The 27277-nt window shown below is 31.6% G+C and overlaps 3 protein-coding genes across 4 annotated transcripts in view; 1 reads left to right on the top strand and 2 right to left on the bottom strand.

Annotated features, from left to right (window-relative positions):
- The window catches only part of LOC107626139 (ABC transporter C family member 4), a 151145-nt gene extending 135877 nt beyond the window's left edge, over positions 1-15268 (bottom strand). Inside the window, exons 1-12 of one of the 2 annotated variants that reach the window (XM_016328934.3) lie at positions 14913-15268; positions 12480-14705; positions 12057-12377; positions 11800-11886; positions 10997-11626; positions 10688-10852; positions 9943-10237; positions 8961-9175; positions 8234-8539; positions 7759-7822; positions 7404-7643; positions 6881-7293 (exon numbers count right to left, since the gene is read on the bottom strand). In XM_016328934.3, coding sequence (XP_016184420.1) covers positions 7193-7293; positions 7404-7643; positions 7759-7822; positions 8234-8539; positions 8961-9175; positions 9943-10237; positions 10688-10852; positions 10997-11626; positions 11800-11886; positions 12057-12377; positions 12480-14594 — 4539 coding nt within the window. In that variant the 5' untranslated portion in view covers positions 14595-14705; positions 14913-15268 and the 3' untranslated portion in view covers positions 6881-7192. Of the gene's footprint in view, positions 1-6880; positions 7294-7403; positions 7644-7758; positions 7823-8119; positions 8540-8960; positions 9176-9942; positions 10238-10687; positions 10853-10996; positions 11627-11799; positions 11887-12056; positions 12378-12479; positions 14706-14912 lie in introns of those variants that run through there. The other variant, XR_015904973.1, reaches the window with a different exon arrangement.
- On the bottom strand, positions 98-2062 carry LOC107627943 (uncharacterized). Its single transcript, XM_016330751.2, has one exon. The coding sequence runs from the start codon at positions 2060-2062 to the stop codon at positions 98-100; it is 1965 nt and encodes a 654-aa protein (XP_016186237.2).
- LOC107628581 (putative E3 ubiquitin-protein ligase BAH1-like 1) lies at positions 3285-6527 on the top strand. Its single transcript, XM_016331208.3, has 6 exons — positions 3285-3600; positions 4719-4960; positions 5113-5355; positions 5793-5930; positions 6184-6242; positions 6324-6527. The coding sequence occupies exons 1-6, from the start codon at positions 3411-3413 to the stop codon at positions 6427-6429; spliced, it is 978 nt and encodes a 325-aa protein (XP_016186694.1). The 5' UTR covers positions 3285-3410; the 3' UTR covers positions 6430-6527.
- Positions 15269-27277: the final 12009 nt, after the last annotated feature.

Genomic DNA, 27277 nt, shown 5'->3' with positions numbered 1-27277 from the left:
GACTGGCGCTGTTGCAGGCGACTGCCGTTTCTAGGTCTCCCCTTACGGAACCAACCGATCCCTTGTCCGTTATGAACTTCATTGTTAGGTACTTGGTTCATATTACAGATGAGAATTCGTTGATGGTTTTCCTTCCTAGGATGATGTTATAGGCGGTGGAGTCTCTAAGGACTACGAAGTCTGCCATAACCGATTTCCTAGCGTCGCCAGTTCCTAGGCTGATCGGGAGAGAGATCGTTCCGTCGGGTCTTATGTAGTTATCACCAAGTCCCATGACTCCGTGTTGATGGCTTTTGAGGTCGGATTCCTTGAGCCCCATTGCGTCGAACACATTTCTGAATAGGATATTCGAGTCGGCTCTTGTGTCGACGAGGATGCGTCTGACCAGCCCTGTCCCGACCATCGCTGTGACTTCCATGGGAGGATTTTCAGGGAGGTCCTTGAACCATATGTCTTCTGGACCAAATGATATTGTCGGGAGTCTCTTGCTGGTGGTGGGGCTATCCGTCGAGATGGAGAGCACCCGGGAGTCCTTTCTTGTTGCTGACTTAGATTTGGGGGGACTGTCTAGTCCGACCACAATATTAACCACGAAAGTTGGGGGATTACTGGCATCCCCTGTGGGTTCTTGTCTAGGTTTGACTGCCCGGTTTCGGTCTTCCTCGGAGCGCTCTCTCTCTCGTCTCCTCGGTTCCCTGATAAGTCGGGAGAATTCGCTCAGTTTCCCTTTTCTGATGGCCTGTTCCAAGGCATCCTTGAGGTCGAAGCAGTCTTGTGTTTTGTGACCAAACCCTTTGTGGTAATCGCAGTAAAGGCTCTTGTTGCCTCCCGTTCTCTCCTTCAGGGGTCTGAGTCTGGATAGGATTCTCTTGTCTGCGATTTGCTGGTAGACTTCCACTATGGGTGCCGTAAGTGGCGTGTAGTTCGTGAACCTTCCTACCCGTGGCTGCTTGGGTAGCTTGTTTAGGATGCCATCTCTGGGGGCTTCCTTATATCGCTCGAGTTGATGTGTCTGCCGTGCTGGCGGGTTGGCGGGCTGCCGTTTATTGGCTGCCACAACCTGGCTGACCTCCTCGTCATTGATGTACTCTTTGGCTATGCTCTGGATTTCCTGCATGGTCCATACAGGCTTGGTTGTTAGGTGTTTCCTAAAGTCTTCATTCAGCAGGCCATTTGTTAGGCATAGGCTAGCGACTGAGTCCGTGAGGTCGTCAATTTCTAGACATTCATCGTTAAACCTATCCAAGAATTTTCTGGTCGGCTCACCGGGTTTTTGGGTAACCCCTAACAAGTTAATCGGGTGCTTTGCTTTGGCTATGCACGTCGTGAACTGCGCTAGGAACTTCTGGGATATGTCTGCGAAGGTCGTGATGGATCCCTGCGGGAGGGTGTTGAACCATCGGATCGCCGGGCCGGCTAGTGTTACGGGAAACGCCCGGCACCTGACTGCGTCGCCTACTCCTTCCAGATTCATTCTTTCTTCAAAAGTTGTGACGTGTTCCTGGGGGTCCTTGGTCCCATCATATCTCATGTCCGTTGGCTTGTCGAAGTTTCTCGGGAGCCGGACTTTGAGAATTGAGGGGTGAAAAGGGGTTGCCCCCATGATGATGGGGTTTTCTTGTCTCCGGGTCTCCTCTTTCTGGGACCCCCAACGGCTTTCCGACTTGCTTCGGGTGGTTCTGGAGGTCGCTTGTGTGTGTGTCTCTTCGTGCCTTGTTAGGCTTCTTCCTTGGCTATCGCGTGCACGAGAGGGAGAAGAGTGGGTGCGGGCATGGGACTGGCTAGCGCCGCCGTGTGAGCGGCTGGCGTTCCCCTGGGATTGGTCCCTTGCCGCCAACTCCTGCTCAAGGTTCTGAACTCTGTGTCTAAGCTCCTGCATGATCTTGGCGCTGTCGGCTCCTGTTCTCCCAAAAGGGCGGCGTCTCTCAGGGGTCTGGGTATACATTTGGTTGGGATGGACGGATGGCCTCGGGTGCTCGGCATCACAGGCCGTTGAGCTCGCTCTGCTCAAACAGGCTCCGCCTCCTTCGCGGAGCTCCTCCGAGGTGATGTGTCGCTCCATGTTCGCATCGGGATCCCCACAGACAGCGCCAATGTTCGTTACCTGGGGTCCACGGATTGTCGGTAGGTGGTGACTGAGAGAGTGAGGGAGGTCCCGAGCGTGCGCAGAGCGAAGGCTGGCAACGTCGGAGGGCGGACGGAGCGGGGGGTGACCACCTGCAAGGACACTCCGACGATCAAGTCAGAGTCTGTACTAGGGGTGGCAGAGTTAGGTAAGGATGTGACATATGTTGGGGAGAGAGCTGTCCTCCCCTTTTATATGCTGTGCTGGGTGGGCCTAATAGGGGCCTAGCCCATTGGTTGAGGAGTAAAGCTGTCATCCTCCACGTGTGCGGGTCGTCCATACTTGGAGCCGGTACTCGGGGTGCCGATCCTAAGGGTTCCGACCCGGGTGGTGGCGCGTTTAGCGCGGTGAGTTGATCTCCCTCTAGGTCGGGCGTGGCTGACCGACCTGTGGAGACCGGTCGTAGCTTCTTGGGTCTGGACGGGGCGGTGACTCGACCCGGCGACTTCCTGGGCTGGGTTGACAGCCCGTAACATATACACTCAAAAAAAATTTTGTTAACTAAAATAAATCCAGTTATATATATCTTTTATTTTTAGGATAAGACAGACGAAACTTAATTAGAAAATAATACGGGTATTATTATTATTATTATTATTATTATTATTATTATTATTATGTAAGTATAGATAGATATAAGCCTCGTATGGAATTGAAATGTCCTTTTACTGTCTCAATCGGATGGCTGATATCAATGATCAAACTACTCTTTTTTTTTTTCTAAAATAATACTAATAATTATCCGCAAGCAACTTCACTATTACTATATTAGAATCATGTTTTATTGTTTTTAGGAGGGTTACATCTATATAATTAGATCAAGAACTATATTAGACTTTTTCTAATTGAGAATTTAGATTGCATTAGTTTGACTTTTTCATGGTGATATTAGAAATGGATAACTAATAACTAATTAATAATTAAAAAATAATAACATATTAGATATGGATAACTAATTAATAATCAAATAGGGTATACCTAATAACTACCATTGAATTTCTGTTGATTTTGGTAACTAATAACAAGGTTCATAACTTTACCATACTATAAAACTTTTTTTTTCTTCCTTTTTGTTTTTGGTTTTGTTTTTTGTGAGGAGAGGGGTTTTATATAGCATATGTATGTAAAACCTCAGATTATTGAAACCTTGTTGAAAAACCTTAATTTTATGTTTTTCTTCCTTTTTTTTAAAAAAAAAATATTATTATGTTAGATAGGGTTTGATTGTTTGTTAATAATCTCAATTATTATTGAAGCTTGTTAGAAAGTTTTTATTAATTAAGAGATGAAGTTCTGCAAAACATACCAAAAGTACATGCAAGGGCAAGAGGAGAAGCTACCTGGACTTGAATTCAAAAATCACAAAAAGATTATGAAGAAATGTAGAAGTGGAGGTTGTTATTCTCCTATCATGATGAACCATAATAATAATAATAATAATAATGCCACCAAAAGTTGCCCTATTCAATGCCCAGGTGATAATGATCTTCATAATGTTTTTCTCTTCATTCAATTTACTTTTCTTTTTCATATTGTAAGGTTTATATATAATTTTTTTTTTGTTAATTACTCCTTTGGTTTTTTAGCAAAGAGTTTGAAATTTCATAATATTTGTCCCTTTTTAATACCAAATAAAGTGAGATCAATGAATTTTTTAAATTCCCTACAATACAATATGTTTGAAACGAAGGGAAGAGAGCAAGTTCAGTTGTTAAGGAATCAACTGAAAATCAAAGGGTTTAGTTCATGTATGTAGAACCTTTAATTAATTATAGATTGAGTTTTTGTAATAACTATTAACAAAATGTAGAACATTTAAAGGTACATGTTCTAAACTTCTAGTTTTCAAGAAAAACTTTATATTTTTATTTAAATTTTTGTTTAGGAAAACTCTTTTATTCTATTAAAATTCAACGTTTGGTTGGTTCAAGTGGTTTGATGTTTGGTAATTTATTAGCCCTCAATTTCCTCATAAATAAAATCTTGACTTCAACATTGTCCAAAAAAGAAAAAAAAAAGCACGCACAAAAAACAAAAGAAAGAAAAGGAAATAGTGTCAAAACTCAAAAGAATTTTACTCATAGGGTGACATTTATTGATTCTTAGATGGAGATATATATATGATATGCGAGTCTTAGTTATATATATCTATGCAAGAATTATTTGTCATTTTCTTTCGTATTTTTTCAAAATAATTTTTTTCCTTTATTTGTACCTACTTAGATAGCCATTTAAAGGGGGAAAAAAAAGTAATAAATAATCCTCCAAAATTTATATTTCAAATCAATTAATTTCTAAAAAAAATATTAATAAAGTTCTCCACGATAACAAATGTGGATATATTACCTCTAAATTAGTTCCTATCATTAGTATAAAAGATGTTAATGTAACGTAACTTATCTACGTATATTATTGTAAAAGACTTTATTAATATATTTTTTTGTCAAAAACTAATTTATCCAAAGTATAAATTTTTAAGAATTTATTTGTCAATTTATTTAAAAAAAAAAAAGAAATTTATTGAATAGCTACTTAAACTACTCCAATTACATTTGTATATGCTAACATAGCATAATGAATGAATTATTTTCAGTTTGTGATGGAACTTTCTTCCCTTCTCTGCTGAATGAAGTATCAGAAGTAGTAGGGTGCTTCAACAAGCGTGCACAACATTTGCTAGAGTTACACCTCTCTTCAAATTCTGGCTTCAAGAAGTACCTTCTTTGCTTGACAAGATCCAATCATAACACTATCATTCAACAAGGCAAAGATCTTGTCACTTATGCACTCATCAATGCTGTCGCTATCCGAAAAATATTAAAGAAATATGATAAGGTTTGTCTTTACATAACATTTTAATTAGCTTCTTATATATAGTTGAAATATACTAAACTACCAAAGGATTTCTAAATAATTAAAGCATGAAATTATTAGTGTTCCTTATATCATTTAATTATTAGGGTAGTACTATATATATATGAGTGCAGATACATGATTCAAAGCAAGGGCAATTATTCAAGTCACAAGTGCAGGCTATGCACAAGGAAATTCTTCAGAGTCCATGGCTTATTGAGGTTATGGCCTTATACATCAACACTAACACTAAAGACCCTACATCTTCTTTGTTTGATGGATGCTGCCTTACTTTTAAGGATGGAAAACCATCACTCACTTGTGAAATCTTTAAACCCTACAAAGTTGATATTGACTTGACTTGTTCTATATGCTTAGTAAGATACTTAACTTGCCTATGAATTCATCATTTTTCGCAAATAATGCAACATATCTATGTTAGGTGTATATCAAAATCAGTCACTAATATAAAATACATTGAAATACAAAATACATATAAAAACAAGTTAAATTATACATATATATATGGTGACGGATTAATAGTTCATTTTTGGTATGCATACGGCACGTGGCATTTTTGATAATCCAATAATATTATTGTATATTAGCTGTTATCAAAATTAACCATTAGTATAAAATACTATTGAAAGTGAATTAAACGATAAATGACATAAATATATAGTGGTTGATTTTAGTGTATAAATATCATTTTTTTGTATTGTATACTTCTTCCATTCAAAAATAATTGTCGCATTGGTAAAGGGTATATTGAAAAATTAATGTATGTGACTATTAATTATATTCCATTATACAGGATACAGTGTTTGATCCTGTGGCGTTGACTTGTGGCCATGTTTTCTGTTACACATGTGCTTGCTCAGCTGCATCAGTAACCATTGTTGATGGACTTAAGGCAGCAGATCCTAAACAAAAGTGTCCTCTATGCCGCGAGGTATTTTTTAGTTGATGAAATTTTACGTATAGTTGTTTTCATGTGAAATTAATAGTTAAAATTTTTTAGATAATTTGACATATTTAATTATATTGTCATCTAATGATTCTCAACGGTTAATTTTATATGAAAACATCTGCATGTGAATTTTCACTTTTTAGTTTCTTGAATAGAAGTCTCTCGAATTTAAATTTTAAAAACGAAAAATGTTTGCGCCGGTAACTTTTGTGATTTTTTGTTTTGATGATTGTAGAAAGGAGTTCATGAAGGTGCTGTGCACTTGGAAGAACTAAATATTTTGTTAGGCCAAAGGTATGATACCATTTAAGTATTTGATAATTTTAAGATTGATAAGATGTAAAATTTGCATGCCTTAAATATTTTTTTTCACAGGTGCAAGGAATATTGGGAGGAAAGACTTAGAATGGAGAGGGTAGAAAGGGTTAGGCAGGCCAAGGAGCACTGGGAATCTGTCTGTAGGACAGCCATGGGAATCTAATCTGAATTTGATACTATTTGGATTGTGATTTATTTTGGTTTTATCTTCATAAAAAGAAAATATTGTGAACCGTTAAGTTTGATATGTTTAATTAAACATGTTTGACTAAACCATCTTAAGATTCACAATATCATCTTCACATAAAGATGTCTTCGTGAGAGTAACCACTTTATTTTTAATGGGACACAGTGTACATACATATAAATTAAAGGAAATATACAACGAATTAATTCCTATAAAAAAATATTTTTATGAATATATATGATAAATGTCATTTTAAGAACAAAAATTTGTGTACCAAAACTTTCACAATTTTCCATTAGATAATAGATAATCAAAGTAATTCTCTAAATGCCTTTTTGGATTTAATTATAAGAGTGCCTCAACTAACACTCAAGAAGGTAATAATCAAGATTTAATGTTGTAATAAAAATGCTCAGCTAGAAAGATGTATTCAAAGCTTTCTAATGTTACATAATTAAACAAAATACAAAGGATCAATTCATTATTCATTACAACATTATTATTGTAGCATCAAAAATTAGGACCTATCATAGCTGCATTTGGCATACTATACTGGCACTACTTAGGCCAAATGCAATTGAATTAGGATACCAATTTACAAGCATTCTTCCTGCTTCAATTCTCTAAAATAATGCATCACAAGGATGAATGAAGCAGAAAAATCTTAATTGATCTCATTCTTGCCCTTCCATTTCCCTCTCTCTATATCTATATTGATGAGATGCATTTAAAGGGTTTGTTATAGTCCACTAGAACGGTTGGCATATTCTTGAACTAATGCTCCAAAGAGTGATGGCCTCTGAATCAAATTGGAGGGTGTGTCAAATTCTTTAGCAAGCCCTGTTAAGGTGGGGAAAAAAAATGCACAAAACTTAGCTCACAAATTTCACCACATTGAGAAATTGAGAAAAATGATAGAAATAGCAAGTGAATGTCATATTCATACATACCTGCATCTACAACTAGGACTCTATCACAGTCCATGACAGTTGGTATTCTATGAGCAATGCTGATTATGGTGCGTGCCGCGAAGTCCTCTCTGATGATCTTCTGGATAACAGCATCTGTTTGAGAATCAACAGATGCTGTTGCTTCATCCATGAACAGAAGCCTGCTTTGCTTAAGCATCACCCTCCCTAAACAAAGCAACTGCCTCTGTCCAACACTCCAGTTATCTCCATTATCAACCACTATAAGTTTTAAAAAAATAAAAACAACATTGCCAATGTTTGTTAAGAAGAAAATGGAATGGAAGTGATATTCAAGCAACATAAAGGAAAATAATGAATGACATTCTTGTGTTACCTAAAGATTCAAGCTTCTCAGGCTTAGAAGCCACTGCTTCTTTTAGTTGACAACGGTCTAAACTCTATAGCAAGAAAAAAAAATTGTTATTAGACATTATTGGTGTAAAGCATAAACCTCTAATCTCATCACTAACAAAAAAAAAACGAGGGACAAACTGATTCCTCGCCATTCAAAAAGAGTGACAAATTAGTCTTTTTGTACATGTACGACAGGACTAATATGTTCACTTCTTTTGAATGACGAGAGATAAACTTGTTCCGCAAAACACCAACTTGTTCAATGAGGGACAAATTTGTCACTTTCAAATTTTTAGTGAATATTTTAGCTCCCATGTTAATATTTAGTGAAGAGGTTACACATTTTCTCTTTTCTAATCTTAAACTCTTAGGAAATATGGTTTATGATATTTGAATTTCAATACAAAATAATTCTATAGGCCCTACAAAAATAGCATGGAAAAATGAATATCTACCTTCCAAATCTCTTCATCTGTGTATTGTCCAGTTGGATCAATGTTACTTCTGACTGTGCCTTCAAAAAGAACAGGCTCCTGAGGGATGATACCAAACCTTGATCTAAGATCATGAAGCCCTAATGCTGATATGTCAATGCCATCAATGATTATTTTCCCTCCTGTAGGTTCCACCAGCCTAAAGAACACTTGAATCAAAGTTGATTTTCCACTCCCAGTTCTACCAACCACACCAATCTTTTCTCCTCCACTAATGCTTAAAGTTATGCCTTTAAGAACCAAAGGAGTGTTTGGTCTATATCTCACCTGTTTGTACAAAATTTCAAGTTATTAATCATAAGATTATTATTATCATCAATTGTTACATAGACAAATAGTCATTAATTTGTTTTCCAAGCAGCTATGAGTTAAATTTCTATGCTCTCTCATTGTAACACTCTTTTACACTGAGATCTATTTAGGTAAGTTAACTATTTTGTCTGTATAGTTCTACGTATGTCGCACAAATACAAATACAAGTATTGAATACGATACGTTTTTATGAAAGAATTAGTCACAAAGTTAAAAAGCTTTAAAGAATTAGACTACAACAAATTTGGCTTTCATACAAATATCACAACACCAAACTTTACCCCTTTTCTTTATCAGAAAATGTAGCATTAGTTGCATTACTCAATCTATTAACTAGAATGTAAACTTATGATTTCATCAGAGGGTTCTAGATTACCTGCAAGTCTTTGATATCAACATTTCCTTGACCAGGCCAATTCGAAGGAGGCAACCGATCCTTAATGTTCCATGTTGCTTCTGAAGGAATGTTTGTGAACTGCTTTATCCTCTCAACAGATACCATTTTGTTCTCTATGAAACAGCTCATGTATATTGCCCAAAACAACACCGAGTTCAAGGACAATCCATATGAAAGAGACAAACCAACATTTTCTGCACCAAGTGTAACAACCTTAGTCAGTTTATTAATTATCTCAAGAGTTTTTTTCACTGAAACATAAAGTATCTTAGTCAGTTTATTAATTATTTCAAGAATTTTTTTTACTGAAACATATTATAATTTTCAGGAGCTACTTGTATTTTGTATATATCACTACTTGGTACATTATTGAATGTGTATATATGTAATGTTTGCAAATTATCTGAGACACAAATACAAAGACAGTGGAACAACAAAGGTGAGGAAGACAAAAGTTTGAAATTTATATGCTTCAAACAAGGGGAGTGTCATAGTAGAACCCCATTTCTTGTGCTCTGTGCAACAAAGTGGAACCCTTTTACTGTTTCATACTAATTTTTTCACTTGGTAATTTTGATTTATGTGGAGGACATTATTTTAAACCAAGGGAAAGGAATATTACCAAACCTTGTCCCATTCCCAACTAAACCAAATCCACTCAATTCAACTTTATAAAAAAATATCCAAACATAATGATACAATGACATAAATTATCTTTTCACTTCCTCTCTTCAAGGAAAAAAAAAAGAGTTTATCATTAAGATAAAACCAAGCACTTAAAAATAATTATTGACTATTGCTAATTTTCTTCCCACTTCTTTGTACCAATACAACTAAAAGGACAGAAACATAGAAACACAGAATGTATCAAGTTTGCATATGCATATTGTAAGATTTGTGGAATCATGAGAAGGCGAAAATTGTAAAAGTACTCTTAAAAAGTATAGTCAGACTAGTTTACCTGGCTTTATGACACTGCTTGGTAACATGATCATGAACATAGCAGATATGCAAAAAACTAAGCTTCCAAGCAACTCTAACCGGAAGCCTAACCATGCATTGGAGCTAAAGTTATGGAAATCCATTCTCAGATTAGCATTCACCCTGTTAACATTTTCGTCACAAAACTCTTTCTGTTTTTCGAATGCTCGAATCGTCATGACCCCAGATATGCTTTCAGAGAAATGATGAATCACTGGTGCCTTTGTAATCGAATCAAGGCGAGTTAATTCGCGAGATGTAGATAGGAAATAACCCTGAAAGATCCAGCAAGAAGAAAGAAACACAAGAATTGTTAGTGTTAGATCAAGCTCTAACCATTTAAGTGGAACAGAACAAAAAAAAATACTGCTAAAATTGTTCCATCCATTACAAGCACTAAGTGCCTAGCATCTTAAAGAATTGTTGAATCTTAAAAGGGTGACACACTGACACTGATCAAATAAGGCCAATAGTTTACATGAGATATATTTAGTCGTGAACAAATAAAATTCTAAAGGTGCAATGGATTTCGTGTGTCAAGAAAGTGAGTAAGCACAATCATTCATCTTTTCCAGCTGCTTTGGTTTTGGACATTGCATTGTCAAAATAAGAAACAAAATGCAATTGGTTCTGAGTCATGCTCATGCTTTAAATATCTCAAATCTAAATCTATCAGAATTATTCAAGAAACACATTTAGTAAAATAATCATATTTATATTCGTACCCGATACCAGATGTTCAGCCAAAGAAGAGGAAGTAGCAAGAAGACTGTTGGCCAAGAATTTTGACATGTGATGATGAAGATGCTGATCACTGTAATGTACATTGCCACAACAAATTGGAGGAACAAGGGGATAAAGATATCAACATTGGTCTGATCAGTGGATGCCTGTACAAGGTTAAAAAATAAATAAATAAAACTCATTAGAAGTATGCACTGGAAACATGACAGAAATGTAGAAATGTATATCAGTATAGAACATTTATTTGGTTTAATGTTTAACAAAGTATATTTGAGCCTTCAGATTCTTACTCTACTAAGAATTCTTCCGGATGGAGTAGTGTCGAAGAAAGACATGGGAGCATGCAAGATGCTATGAAGAATTTGTGAGAAGAAAATCTGTGCTGTCCTTAGTCCCAAGATTGTGACAGAGTAGGACCTTAGCACTATCAGAACAATCGAAACTGCTACAATAATTCCATAAACAGAGATGAAATTAGAGGCATCAAAGAATTCAGCACGCTCGGCCGAGGTTTCATATGCCAGCCAATAATCACTTGCCATCATGGATGCTTGCCACACCACAGAGAGAAAAATTACTCCAATAATTCCCCACCAACCAAAAGCCTCAGTGCAGTAGAGTTTATAGATATGTAAGCTAACTTTCCCAGTTTCCCTCTCCTCTTCTTTGATGAGTTTAGAACCTTCCTTCTTAGAATTTGGTGCATCATGAGAATTGCTTTCACCATTGGCCTCTCTGTGATTGGAAACACCCTTTGGAGATTTCAATGGTTTGTTCGAACTTTCGCCAGGATTGGCAGCGCCTTGTTCGACTAGCTCCATGGAGGTCTCATGTGCAGCTACCAAAGCGCCAAAATCTAGTCCAGAATCAAGTAGATCATTGTACTTTCCTGATTGGACTATGGTACCATCCCTCATCACCTTTTATTCAAAGCAAATATGTGTATTAGAATCACTAAGTTACATAAAATACTGAATGAGCAGTACTCCCTCCAGTTCAAAATTACAGTCAATTTCGAAATATAGTACATTCATGACATAAATTGTATCTAAATATGTTGAATTTTTAGTGCCAAATTTCTAAAGATACTTACCATTATAAGATCTACATTGTGTAAGAAGTCCACTTGATGAGTTACAAGAATTATGGTCTTGCCTTTTAGAACTCCTCTCACACATTCCTGCATAAAAGGGAAACCAAAACACTCCATTATGAATTGATCTCAACACATTTAAATTTGTAACTAAAAAAACTGATTCTTTTTCTTTTCTTTCTGAAAAATCAGTTCTTAACAAAACAATTCACAAAATTAACTGTCTCCAGTGAATAACTTATGATAAGAACAACTACCTTAAATATTTCAGAGCCAGTATGTGCATCAACAGCACTGAAGACATCATCAAGAAGATAAATATCAGAGTCTTGATACACGGCCCTGGCGAGTTGTATGCGCTGCTTCTGGCCACCACTCAGGTTGATGCCACGCTCTCCGATTTCTGTTTGATCCCCATGGTCCATCATTTCCAAGTCTTTCTCCAAGCAACAAACCTTGATGACTTCATTGTACTTCTGTCTGTCCATTGGTAAACCAAAGAGAATGTTTTCTTCAATGGTACCATTTTGAATCCAAGCTGTTTGTGCAACATATGCAACACTCCCACAAACTTTAACCTGTCACCAAAATATACAGTCAGAAATGAACATCATGGAACAAAACCTTTTTTGTTATAGTTCTCAACTTCTCATTGCTTAACCAAAGACTTAGATATATACCTTTCCAGAAACTCTGTGCATCTCACCAAGAATTGATGCAAGGAGAGAAGATTTTCCAGACCCTACAGTCCCAACAATAGCTGTGAGTTCTCCCTTGTTGATCTCCAAATTGATGTTCTTCAAGTCTTGCTCTTTGGCATCATCATCCCAGCTAAATGTTCCATCTCTAACCACCACAGCAATGTTTCCGCTGCACCCTTCGTCTCTTTCGACCGAATCTTCTGCCAATTCCCTACTAGACATGTACCTATCCAACCTTCCAAGTGACACCATTGCCTGTGAAAGCGAAATCATGGATTGTGGAAAGGTCCTTAGAGGCTCCTGCAGGATCTTAAACACAGTTGTAGTGGTGAAAACCGTGCCTGCATCGAGTGGAACTCCAAGAAGAATAGCTGTGCCAAATGTGAGTGTTGATATAACTAAAGGAGTGCTCCACAACACAATGATGTTGCCACAAATTGAGTACAAGAACTTTGAAAGCCACCCGAACTCCGAGCCACGGAATTTCAAGATCCTATCATTGAAATGCTCTTCCCAGGCCTGGAACTTGATCACACGCATGTAATTAAGCATCTCATTGACAGCCTTCATACGCGAATCACGATTCATCATGGCCTTAAACTGGTATTGCTTGTTGTTTCTAGTGGTTATCACAATGAAAATCAGAACAAGAAGAAGTCCAAGCAGGGCAGTGACCACTGAAGCACCTAAACAGTTGTAGAGCAAGAACAGGCCTATGCCAACTTGGAATGGCATCATCCACACGGCGTGCAGCTGAAGCATCATATCAGAGAGTTGCTGAGTGTCCACAGCCATGTAATTCACAATTGGACCAACACCATGGTCTTGCCTTGCTGAGCAAGTTAGCCTCAGTCCCTTTTTGTAAAGAGAAGTGATGAGGGTGCATCTTATAAGCATTCCAAGCTTCTGAGAGTTGAAATTGAAATGATGAGTGGTTAAAACTTCCACGAATTTCGAACAGAGGAGAATCAAAACAAGGTAGTAGCCTTCATATATAGAGCTTCCTTTCCCGGATGTGTAATCAACAAAGCTTTGTATGAGAACTGGCCCTACAAACATGACACAGAGTCTCACAACAGCAAGGAAAGCAGTGAATAGTATCTCTTTCCAGAAACAACGGAGCAATGCAGTCCTAACTGGATGCTTCGATCTCTCATGCGATTTAGGCCATTTCGATTCGAATATTACTGACATCCTCTCAGCTCTATGCTGAGGAGAAAGTGATGGAATTTCATCAATCTTAAGTGGTGACTTATACCCTTTATTCAATAAAGGGTTGATCCAAATCCAAAAGGCCTTGGATACAATAGAAGCCGAAGCGAAACCAGTGACATTCGATATGGTCTCAGATTCTTTGATTTCATCATTAATAGGAACTTGTGAGTCTTCACTGGACTTAATCCCAGTTGACCCTTTGATCCCAACACAAAGAAGAAAAAGTGATATAGGGAGGGAAATAAAAGAAACTATGTCATCCACCATGAAAGTGTCAACATCTAAAGTGGAGAAACGTATAACCCCGGAAGCTGTAAACAAAGAAACAACAATGAAACTTGCAATCCAATAGATTCTAAGTGACACAGGATGATTAACAGCTTCAAATCTCTTCTCATGGATGATCAAGATTGCAAGCACAATTTGTGTTATTGCCTGAACCAACCAAAACACTCCATCAAGTACCTTCCATGGAGCCTGAATTATAGAACTGCTGAACACCAAGATGGAAGCAACAATGAAAAGTGCAGCCAAAACAGATGTTGCAATGAGAGTTAGCTTGAACCATAAGGTTGTTATTTTGGTGAAACTTCTGTTGTTTCTGATAAGGGGCTTGTTGAGCTCATTGTTATGGTGGTTATTGTGGCCGTTGGAAGTGATGCTGCTGCTGTTGTTGTTGTTGCCATTTGAAAAGAACCTTTGGTAAAGCTTTATTATGGCAAACACAGAGAAGGTGAACAAGAGAAGAACATCAACAGCAGAAAACAAAGCTCTCTGAGGACATGGTGAAAGGAACACAAATCTCAACCATTGAGGTGGACTTGAGAGTGATGATGATGCTGAAGAACATGAAAGGGAAGTGATCCAAGCAGAGGACATGTTTTTTTTTCTATATTTTTTCCTTTTGCAGCTCTATTGCAATGAAATTGAGTTTGTTAATTGTTATATATAACTCAAAACTTCACAAACCTCCCTCTTCTTTTTTCTTCTCTGCAAAAAATCATCAAACAGTTGATGAACATGGTTACAAAAAAAATAAACAAAAATTACTGAATTGATACAAATGGATACTTTTTGAGATGAATATGAAAGAAAAGACAACATTACAAGGAACCAAAAGCAGAAAATGATCAAAACAAGTGCTTTTATTCACTGTTTTCTTTTGTCTGACATGCTAGCATGCATAAACAAGTTTACCTTTTGAATACTAAAACTACAGAGTTTCTATTACATGATCACAACCCAGAAAAGCTAAAGCTCCAAAAATTGAAGCCAGAACAAGAAAAACAAGGTGGTCCTGAGCAACAAGATAACCGTGCTCTTGACACAACTTGAGTGTGTCTGTTTCCCTTGTTTTCCTCTGTCAGAAGCGTTACTTGTTTAAAACACTTTTAAAGTTTAAACTTTCTTTGTGTTTAAAATAATGTTGAATTTTAAAATAATTAAAAGGAAAAGTATTTTGGTTTGGTTTGATTTGATGTTTTCTTTCACAAAGAACAAGGCGGCAAAGTCTACCACAAATTCTTTCTGTATCTTGTAGGAAGAATTTCGATGCCTATGAAATATTGATATTTCAATAGTTTTATTTTTTTTTTTATCAAAGATAGGAGACTCGTACCCGCAACTTCTTAATTGAGTATGAAGAGTCTATGCTATTTGAGTTATAACTCATTGGCATAGAATATATATAATTATTGAAATATATAAATTAAAATTAACAGTTAAAATTATTGAAATATTAATATTTTAAAAATATTTTAAAATATTTTTATTTTTTATTTATTTAAAATATGGGAATACTAAATAAATTTTTTTATTTGGTATTATATGGGAATACTAAATAAATTTTTATTTGGGAATATTAAATAAATTTTTTATTTTTGAATTATATATGTTTGAAACAGAGTTATAAAATATAATTTTATTTTGGCGAAAAAAATGTTCTAAAATAATAAAATTTGTAAAGTACTAAAATAAAATTTAATTATTGTAAATTTATTATTTTTATCATATATGAATTTTATAATTTTAATTTAAAAGTGATTAATTTTTTTATTTTATCATTTTTTTATTTTGAAAGGGAATGATTCTATTTTGGCATTGAAATATTCTCAAACCAAATTGGTTAAGTGGTAAATGCTAAATATGCATCTTAAAATGGTAAAGATCTACAAACTATAATTTGACTTATTTAATCATTAATATTAAGAATAAGAATTAAAGAGATTGATAAATAAGAATTCACACAGAAAGTAAATATTTAAGAGGTCTCCTAAAAATTTATTGAATTTGAATTATAAGTTTAGAGCATATTTTGTGCTTAGATTTTGATTCTATAAAAATTAACATGATCGAGATATAAATTATTGGAGATTTATTCTGAAGGAAAGAGTCCTTTCTACTATTAGGAAGATTCTTTCTCTGCATCTTGGTCTTCATGAACTAAAATTGTTGATCTACTTAAACTTTTGTTTCAATATTATAAGTAGGGAACTTAATTTTATTGAATAATTTGTTATGTGTAATGAATTTTATTTAATCGTTAAATTTTAACATTTTACTAAATAAATTCGTTTAAGAAATTTTCATAAAATTTAAGATTAATTTGATGTATCATCATAATATTTTATTTTTAAGTAGTTCGAATTTTACAAAAATTTAGTAAATTTAATTATCATGATAATATGACATGTAATGTAATAATTATATTAATAAAATTCATTATATATAAGAAATTATTAAACAGTGTAAGTGAAAAATTTACACCCAATATAAATGAATTACTTCTCATATATATATATATATATGATTTGATCTACAAAATATATTTTAATAAAAAAGTGTAAACAGTATAATTTTATTTAAATAATTAACAAATTGGAAAGAAAAATAAAAGAAGAGTAGGCTTGTGTTCTATTGTATCTAGGGAGGTGCAAAATTGCAAATCTACCCCACAAACCCATGAGCATGCCACATGCTACTTTTTTTTTTTTTTTTTCTATTTTACTATTTTTCATTTTATATTATATTTATATGTAATCTATATTGTGAAATTAATTACTGAAGAAGTCTCCGATTTTCATACAAAAGCTATATTTATTTTTGCTTGTTTGTTGTAAGCATATGGGATCGAAAAGTAATAATTGAGACTTAATTATTACATGTATAATAAATCAAAATACTTATCATTTTGATAAAATATCAACATTAGAAAGTTTATAAACAATTTTAACAGTTTAATTACTATCTAAAAAATTATACAATAATAACTTGTAAAGGATATTAACTTTGCTATTGAGGAAACAGCCTGAAAGGTTCACATGCCTCAGGTCAAACTAAAAGTCAAAAGTAGGCAATAATTTGTCTAAGAAATTGCACACTGAATTGAAAATGACCCTTTCATGAAAGTGCAAGGAAACTATCACCAAGAAAACAAAGTTTCCATTGATAATAATAATATTGCACACCAAGGTTGAACCTCATTCATCTTGACCAAATATATATATATAAAACTATGCTACATATATAATAAAATTAATCATAAAAATTAGCCATCAAAATCGATTATATATTAAAATATAAAATATATATTAAAAATAAATCAAATTATATATATTTATATATAAATATATAATAATTAATTTAGTAAAATATATTTTTTATTCTTAAAATTTGATAAAAATTATTATAAAAATATTTTTACATTTTAATTTTATCTTAAAAGTTTTCGATTTATATCAAATTTATTCTTAACGACTAATTTTTTAAAAAATTTATGATTAATTTAGTAATAAATCTACAAAAACAAATTTTAACATAAGCAAATTAAATATATTTATCATGTATTATTGTTAGATTAATCCTAAATTCTTTTAAAATTTAGTTATCATAAAAAATATATATACTGCAAATCAAAAATTTTTGAGACAAAATTAAAATAAAATAAAACTAAAAAATATTTTTAAAATTTGTAGTAAAATTTAAAAACAAAAGATATATTTTATCCTAATTAATTTTAGTAGTGGATTTTAAGGTGTAAATAATATTATATATAAAATAAGCCTTTCACGGAATTACCTAGGAAGTAGGAACGGCTAATGGGTGATATGATGAATCTCTATTCTCTAGTGCAAAACACTAAGAATATTGAAATTAATAAAAAATGTCATTCATGACTTTATCATTGTTGGAATCTATGTTAACCAGTAAGAGAATTTCTTTATTTATTTAATATAGGTAGGATAATATTAACATTCAACATTGAGAATTTTTTTTTTTTTTTTTTAGACTTCTATCTTCTTTTTAAGGTTTTCTAAAAGTACTTTCTTATTTTGTTATATTTGTTAAAGGAAAAAACTAATCTAATAATAAGATGTTTAGATAAAAACCATAAGATTTTAACTTTACAATGTTTTGTCACCAATATATTATAGAAATTCTTTAAAAAATATTCTTAATAATTTTATTAAAAAAATTTACACCGTGGTGTACATGCATATATATAAAACGTGAGGTAGCTGTGTGAAAAAAGAGGTGAATTGGGATACACAAATTCTGCGAATACATTCTAGAAACGATAATCTCTATATTAAAAGTAGGAAAACTTTAAATATATATATATATATATATATATATATATATATATATAATATAATTAAAATTAATGTTTAAAATTTATTAAAATATTAATATATCAGTATATTTATAATTTTTTTAAAATTATTATTAATTCAAAAATTATAATGTATTTATTAAAAAATTAAAATAGTTTATTAATAATAACATTAGCAAGTGATTTGTTTTCTAAAAAATCCAAAAGAAAATAAAATCTAAAGATTGATTATATGACAATATGAATAAGTTATAATAATAATAGAGTAAAGTTACAATTAAATCTTTAAAAATTTTGGTTTCGAACTAATTAGTTTTTGAAAAAAAAAGTATTAAGTAGATTCTTTATAATAATAAATGGTGGACATATATGTCTTTCTATAAATAGATAATGCGAAATAAAATGGAATTGTTTATGTATTTCGTTATTTATATTATTGATGTGTATTTTGTTATTATCACGTGAACATAGAAATGATATAATTTTAGAAATAGAGACATTTATTATCTTTTGAACTTTTATATAACATTTATCAAGTTCTCTATTTATCAAAATCCTATTAAAATAAGTGAAATTTTGCTCCAAAAATTATTATCTGTATGACAATTTTTTATAAATAAATATGTTATAATAAATAATGATACAATATTATGTATTTATGTTTGTTATTATAAAAATTAAATTGATATTTTTTATAAAAATTAATTAGTTTAAATTTAAAATATTCAAAAATTTAATTGTCATTTTATTCATTCATAATAATATACCCAATATTTTTTAATAATTTACACGCACGGAATGTATTTCAACTACTTTCAGGAATCTAAATAACAGTAACAAGTAATATTAATAACTAATTAATATATCGTGCTTATCTTTGCATGCATTAAAAAATTGATTGATGAACTGTAAACAACTTGCATCTTCTTCTATGAGGGAATCTGCTTTTCAATAATTACATTCCAAATAAGCCAATCAGAATGTGACTAGGTAGTAGTAGTAGTATGATTTTTTATTTGGAAAACTATGAACATAAAATATCTGTGGTCTGTTATTTTTATCTCTATCTATATATAGCAGCTTGATTGTCTCTTCAAGTTCTAAATTTATAATAATTAATGGATAAAAAAGCATAAAAGTTAAGGTTTGTACTCTCTAATAATCAATTTAAAAAAATTTTAAATGTATCGATATATTAATATTTTAATAATTTTTAATCGTTAGTTTAAATTATAAAAAAAATATATATAATATATAATTAAAATAAACGATTAAAATTTATTAAAACACTGATATACCGATATACTTAAAATTTTTTCACTCAATTTAGTGGAACCTATCCTGAACCGTGATGAAGATCCGGACTATATATTTCTTAGTAAGATAGATAATATATAATCTACTTTTTCAAAATTATCAAAATGAATTCAATTGTAATTATTTTATACGGATATATTTAATTATGGCTCTTTATTTTTATATGGAAATGTAGAAACAGTTATTGGTGTACAATATCACGTGTGTCTTTTTTTATTTTTACTGGTTTATTATATATATTCATTATTATTCTTAAATATAGAAATTATATATTATCAAATTATATATATATACATTAAAATTAATTATTTGTATATATAATACATATTAAAAATACTATGTGAAACCACACATGATATAATTTGTATTATTTCTTTGAATACATTCCAAAGTAAGAAATATTATCAAAAATTATCTTACAAGATATTTGATCTACTATTAATAAAATATTCACACATACAAAAAATTGAAAAAGGTCATATATGATATTTAAAAAATATTAAAAAATCTTATATTAATAATTGTCTTTAAGAATCTTGTTAAAAGAACAATAATAACATAAGGTTATTCTATTCAGTGAGCTAACAATATAGATCAAATAATATTATTGTATCTTATTATGTATGATATATGTAATAAGGTTATTTATACCTAATAAGGTTTTTTTTTTTTCTAAAAAGGACATTATTCTTATACTATCTATCCATATAGTGTTGTTATTTTCCTTTCTCTTATGTAATTTATTTCTTGAACATTCAATATTTTATAGGAGTTATAATTTTTTTTAAAAGATTTTGCTAACAAGTAGTGTTTTTAGGCAATTGTTTAAGGTTATCACTAGTTGAAATTTTTAAACCTTTTTGCAAATATATTATAAATAGATAAAAATTTCAATTACTTTTTAAAGTTATCAAAATGGGTTGTGAATGGTCAATCAACTCAAATCACTGGTAAAAATGGAAAAGTCGAATAAGTAAAATCACAACTATTTATATAAACGAGTTAACTCGACCTATATAACTCGTGAGTTAAATGGATTCGGATATAGCGAGCACGGGTTAGCTCGTCATCTAGCTCTCGTTTTTTTTTTTTTTTTTGAATATATAAAATCTCTTTTGGAATACAAAATATCTTTTTTATTAACTAAGTTTTTAGACTTTAAATAATTTAATATAATATAAAATATATGAATGTATAATCATTTTGATTTTTATTTATATAATTTTTATTTGGATGGATATCAAATTAAAAATAACTAAAATTATGAAGATTTAAAAAAAATTAAAAAAATGAGTCAAATAAATTGATTCATCTAATTCGTTAATTCGAATGAGTCGAATCAGATTGGCATTTTCTTAACTCGTTTAAAATATGAATTAACTTATTTTTTAATTTTGATTCGGTACTCGTAACGAGTAAACTCGAACTTGCCCTCTCATTCATTTGATACCTTTATTTGAGTAATTGAGTTTTTATAAAAACTTTTTATATTAAACACTTTAACTAATTTTTTAGAAAATTTATTAGTTAACAAAACTTTTTTTCAATATTCATTACTTACATCTAAGGTTGAAGATTCAATCATGAGATATTGATTAAGGAAAAATAGTACTTATTGTTTTTAAAAAAATATATTATATGTACATAAAAAAATATTTATTGTATAAATATGTGTGTTAATTTAACTCATTTTTAATGTATATTTATTTATACCTTAATAATATATATATATATATAACTAATTTAGTAATTAATTTTTTATACACATGTAGGATAACGTGGTATTAGTTACAAGGCTATGTTATAGTGAAGAATATTTTTCAATAAAAAATAAAAATTGTTCTTTAATTTCTTGAAACAAAAAAGATATTATATATAATATACATGCATATTCTCTTAAAAAATTTAATCACAATTTTCACTCTTCAATCAAGTTCTGGAAAAGAAAAAAAAAATCTCCTTAGTTGCATGGTACATATTTCTTCATGCATATATATTAACGAGAATGTAGTAGAGCTAAATTAAATAAATAATACAAAAAAGATGATATGTTATCAAAATCCAAACGCATCTCCAAAAGAGAAGGAGAGTGAATCTATAAAGATAGGATAAATACAAATTAAATTAGAACAAACCTAAATATAGTTGAATGATGACCCTTCTTTAATTCTACAACACATGAAGAAATTAAACCTATCTCTTTGGTTGCTTTGTCTTCTTTCTATAGGTTTATTTATTCCATCTTTTTCATTTTGATGTGAATGTGAAGCTTTTCTATTTCGTATCAAATTCTCTATATATTATTCTTCAAAAAGATATTCATTGTCCTGTTTGTTTGCTAATGATTTTTTGCGCACAAATTCATATGCTTTTTGTAATCTCCATACCACACCATTCCCCTTTCATTTTCTTCCCCATAATATAGAAATGACTTCATTATTTGAAGATCAATTCAGTTTCTGTGCAGGTGCGTGTGAGATTAAAAGTCTAAAAAAATATCATTAAAAATTAAAAAGTAACTGTTTCTTTTTTTTCTTTTTCAATTTTTTCCGTTCAATTTTTTCCCTGTTATGATACGTCTTAACTCTTAAGCACGTGATATGTGAAGCTAAGTCAATATTTGATGCAGACCGCATTTCTTCGATTAAGAACTGTGCACTAAATAATGAACCGTATCTTTCTCAGTAGTCACTAGTCAGTACTACTATCATTTCAATTTTTAATTAAAAAAAAACTTATAATTTATAAAATTGTGATATATAAATTGGTATCCACAATTTGTGTTATCTGACTTACTGTTATCACACTAGTGTTGAATTTATCAATTTAGACTTGTATTAACGTATTACATAACTTTATTCGCTGTATGAAAATAATAATTAGCATTTTTTGTTGAGCATTACGTGTAGGAATAAGTACGGTCAGATTGGTTTGGATTTACAGTAAAATTAGAACCAAACTAAATAAATTATAATTAGTTCAGTTTGATTTGAATTTATATTTTTTTGTGTATATATTTAAAAGAAACCAAATCGATTAAAAATGAGCGGGTTCAGTTTGGATAATTAGGTATCCGATGAAATAAAAATTCATAAAAAAAATGAATTTTTTATTTTAAAAATTCTGTAAATACAATAAATATATGAAATCAATAGAAATAATCTAAACATATTAAACATCAAACATATTAAAACTTAAACACATTATTTAAAATCTCAATATATTAAATACTAAAGACATTAAAATTCAAACATATTAAATACAAAACACATTAAAACTAACACATTAAAATCAAAACATATTAAATACTATACACATTAAAATCTAAACATATTAAATACCAAACATATTAAAAGCTAAATACAAGAGTGCAATAGAGAAAAACTCAAAATCATTAAAAGGCATATATATTTTAAATTTTTTATTTAATTAATACATAATCGGATTCACGGGTTGGTTCGGGTTTCACACCTCATAACTATTACCTGAACCAATTACTAGAAAGAACAATTGATTTGATTTGGATCATGCCCGAATACCCGTTAGTTTCAAAATCAATTTAATTGATTTGGTTTGAATTTAGACTAATAATTGGGTATCCGCTACCTGTGTTCACCCCTAATTACGTGTTTATCACATGTATTTTAATATTTTCTATAATTATATATATTTTATATGATATAAAAATAAAAAATAAATATATTTTAATAATTAATAATTGTGTAAAAATTATATTGTAAAATATTAAATTTATTTGGAGAAGGAGTAGAAACATAAATTAGTAAAAAAAGAATATATATATATATATATATATGAGTAAAAAAAAGTGATTCTTCTCCATCCAACATTTAGGATAAATAATAATAATATATATAGTATTTTGTATGATAAAAGAAAACAATTTAAGTTAGACTAAAAATATTTAAAATAAAAAATTATTAATTCTATAAAACGACTTGATAAGATAATTTAGTTGAATAATATAAAAAATAAACAGTTTAAAGTTATCGTATTTAATATTTATTAATTATCACTTAATAAATATTAAATAAAATAAAATTTTACTGTTTGAACTATTTTTTTTAGGAAAAGTATATAGAACCAAAAGGAGATCAGCCAAAAACTAAACAAAACCACATTAATTTATATTAATAATTAATTTTAAATTTTTTAAATTTAAAATTTAAAAAATTTAAAATTAATTAGGTAAACCTAATTAAAACCTATAAAAACTTTCCTATTTTCTCTCACGTTAACCTACTCATCTCCAACAATCACACAAATCTCTCTCTTGCCAATGCTGCTGGAAGCGCCGGCGACTTCTATGCTCTCCGTGACGCCCTCAACACAGAACCCCTACCAGCATTGAAGTGCGGACTCCCGTTCACGAACCTATACAAAAGAGTAAAAGCATGAGATCACAGGATCTTTGATGAAAGTGAAGACAAATACCGTTGAAGTTATTACTGTACCACGAGCTCAACCACGTCCAAAGGAGGCGAATTGGATTCAAGAGCTTTGATGCCAATTTGAAGGCAGTGGTGGAGGGCTTCTTCACAGGGCTGGCGGCGGTCATGTGGCAGTGAACGGAAGATGTCGCGGGCGCCGCCATGAACAGCTATAGCCCAACCATCGCAGCTTTTGCTTTTTTATTTTTAGTGTTTTTTATTTTTTATTTTTATAAAAAAAGTGAAAATAATAAAAAAAAAATTTTATTTTATGTTTTTTTTGTTGCAGATGTTGCTCTCTGCGTTTTGCGATATTAGGTGCTGTTTTGATGATTAAAGAGACTGCAAACTACACAATTATAGAATTATAAAAAAAAAACATTCATTTAATATGAAAAAAGAAACATCCTAATACTTAACAAAAGAAACATCCAATTATATTTTAGCAAAAATAATTAAATATCTATAAAATTTAAAAAAAATAAAATTTTTAAAGAAATAAAGACATTCACATTTGCAATACAAAAAAATACGAAAAATATATAAAAGAACATCCATTTAGTATGAAAAAAAAATATTATGATACTTAGCAGAAGAAACATCCATATATATTAATTCGTATAAATTTTGAATTCACCAAAAATATTTTGGCTGATTTTTGGCTAATATCCTTTTGTTCTTAGCATTGCTCTTTTTTTTATTGTCTTTATCAAAAACATTACCGTTCTCTGAATATAAAGGAGAATTATGATTAGCTATTTTAGGATTTTGGCCTCACCTTAAATTTTAAAGTGTTATTTGGTGGGATCTCATCAAGTCCCGAACAACTAACAATTTAATTAAAGAAGAAAATAAAAGTAGTTATAACTAAAAATTTGACACCAATTTCTACAATTCAAAAACATACTATTTTGCTAATTAAAATCTCATTTCAATTTTAGCATTAAACATTAAAAAGGTAAAAATAACTTATACCAAAATCATCAAAAGTGGAATTCACTGCACTTAATTATTTATAGAGTACTATACTCTATATATATATATATATATATATATATATATATAGAGTAGTTTCTGAAGTAGCGCCTTTTTTCGGTTTCTTTTTAATTTTTTAAAAATATTATTATAACAACAAATAATAATTTAATAAATAAAAATGATAGAAATTATTTTTGTTATCGAAAGGTGGTTGGTGTTTTGGCAGGTTATTGAAGAGTGGGGTAATTTACCAAGCAGTGGAGGTAGCAGTCAACACGCAGAGGGCGTGGTGTCCCTGCTCTTCAGCCACATGTCAAGACTCAAGCAACACGCCCAAGACGTGGTGACGCGGTGCGCATGCAGGAATCTGGCACCATGCAGGAGGCGTGGTGGAACTGGCGTCGCAGAGTTTCAATGTGGCCTGCACCACGGGCGGGCGTGTTGACTGCTGCCTCCATGCAGGGGACAGCCTTCCACCTCGGTAAACAACAAGCGTTAGAGAGAGTAGTGACTCTATATAAAGAGCCTCCCATACCCTCATTTAGATATGCAGAAGAAGTAGTGTGTTACCGTGTTAGGGAGAGTAGAAGAGTTGCAGAAGTAGTGTGTTATCATAAGGGGATTGCTGATCAACAAAGAGGAAAAGGAGAAAAAAAATATTACTTTATATTTATTTTAAAAAATGGTTCGTAATTATTGTGTTCCAGAAGAATATATTATAAATTATTTGGATCATCCAATTCATGTAAGTTGGTAAATTATATTTTTATTGTGTGTTTAAATTTCTGTTATTTTTTGTTATTTAACATATTAGAATATAATTTTTTTGTTAATTTTAGATTAATTTTATGTTATAAAAATATTATAATAAAATGTATATTATATAATATAATAAAAATTCTATAATAAAATATATTTTTTCTACAATAAAATATAAAAATATTATAGTAAAATAAATATATATTCTGTAAATAAATAAATATGTATGTTGCACATATTCAAAATTTTATATATACGTGTTAAAATAATAAATAAATAAATATTAGAAAATATGCATTGTTATTAAATATTAGAAAAATATATATTTTTGACGCACGAAAAAAAAATGGCTCGGTCATTCATTTATATATATTTAAAAATAAGTGTATATGCACAGTCATCCGGGTCAGTCCAGCCAGTTGCATCAACTCATACTGACGATTCCAACTGGTCATGATTGGTTTGACTTTTCCGTTGGCGGTCACGAAAATCAGCAATAACAGAATTAAACCAACGCTAATTTGGGTGGTTAGTTAGATTTTTGTGCTATGCATTCACCGTTAGGGTCGACTGATCCACATGGGGCATCAGTCGGTACGAGCCATGGTTTGCGGGGTCCTGCTTCCGACCACACGTCAGCGGGTGCGTCGTGTGATAGTAGATTCCTTCAGCGAACATACACAGTTGTTGACGAGTACAACCCTGGTGCATCCGCTCCAGCAGAGGCAAGTGGTCGGGCCCTCCGGCAGAGGCAGGTGGGTTGGCTCCTCCGGCAGAGGCAGGTGGGTCGGCCGCTCCAGTTCATCGGTTGACTGATCGAGGGATGAACCACTACATTCTTCGCTACTGTCTCAACTCTCACATCACCATCATTGTCTTCGTCGCCAGCTTCATAAGTGGCTTCGAAGTCCTCTTCGTTGTCACTATTCATTCCCTCGTACACTGCAGCTCTATCATCCGCCACCTCTAAATCATTTTGAATCCCTTCCGCCTCTACGGTTTCAAACTCAATGTACAGCTCAATCTATGAATGTCGCATCTGAGTCTGCCGGTGAATTTGAAACATATTCTACATACTCACTTCGTCTGTGATTGGCATGGTATCAAACTGTATTAGACCACCAAAAACTACAACTGGATTTCGGTACAGAATTCTGCTCACTCTCATTAATGTACCGTTCTTCATGCTTTGACAGGGACCGTTCTGAAGCTCCATTAACGTCATGGTGCATGAAACCACAAACGAAAACGGATTCCGGCACACAAACCTCACTCCCCATGAGTATTATGTATTATCTCACCGTTGCGATACACCATCAAGTTTACGGTACCCTCCATTACACTATAAACACACTCAAAAAACACTCACACACTCTTACTCAAAATGAAAATGGAGCCAAACACTGCCTTATATAGAGGGGAGCTTTCACCACGCCCCCCACGTGCTG

This window comes from Arachis ipaensis, chromosome B2 (assembly GCF_059453495.1).
Source record: "Arachis ipaensis isolate K30076 ecotype BB chromosome B2, ASM5945349v1, whole genome shotgun sequence".
Taxonomy (NCBI): Eukaryota; Viridiplantae; Streptophyta; class Magnoliopsida; order Fabales; family Fabaceae; genus Arachis; species Arachis ipaensis.
This window is presented reverse-complemented; position numbering and strand designations above follow the sequence as displayed.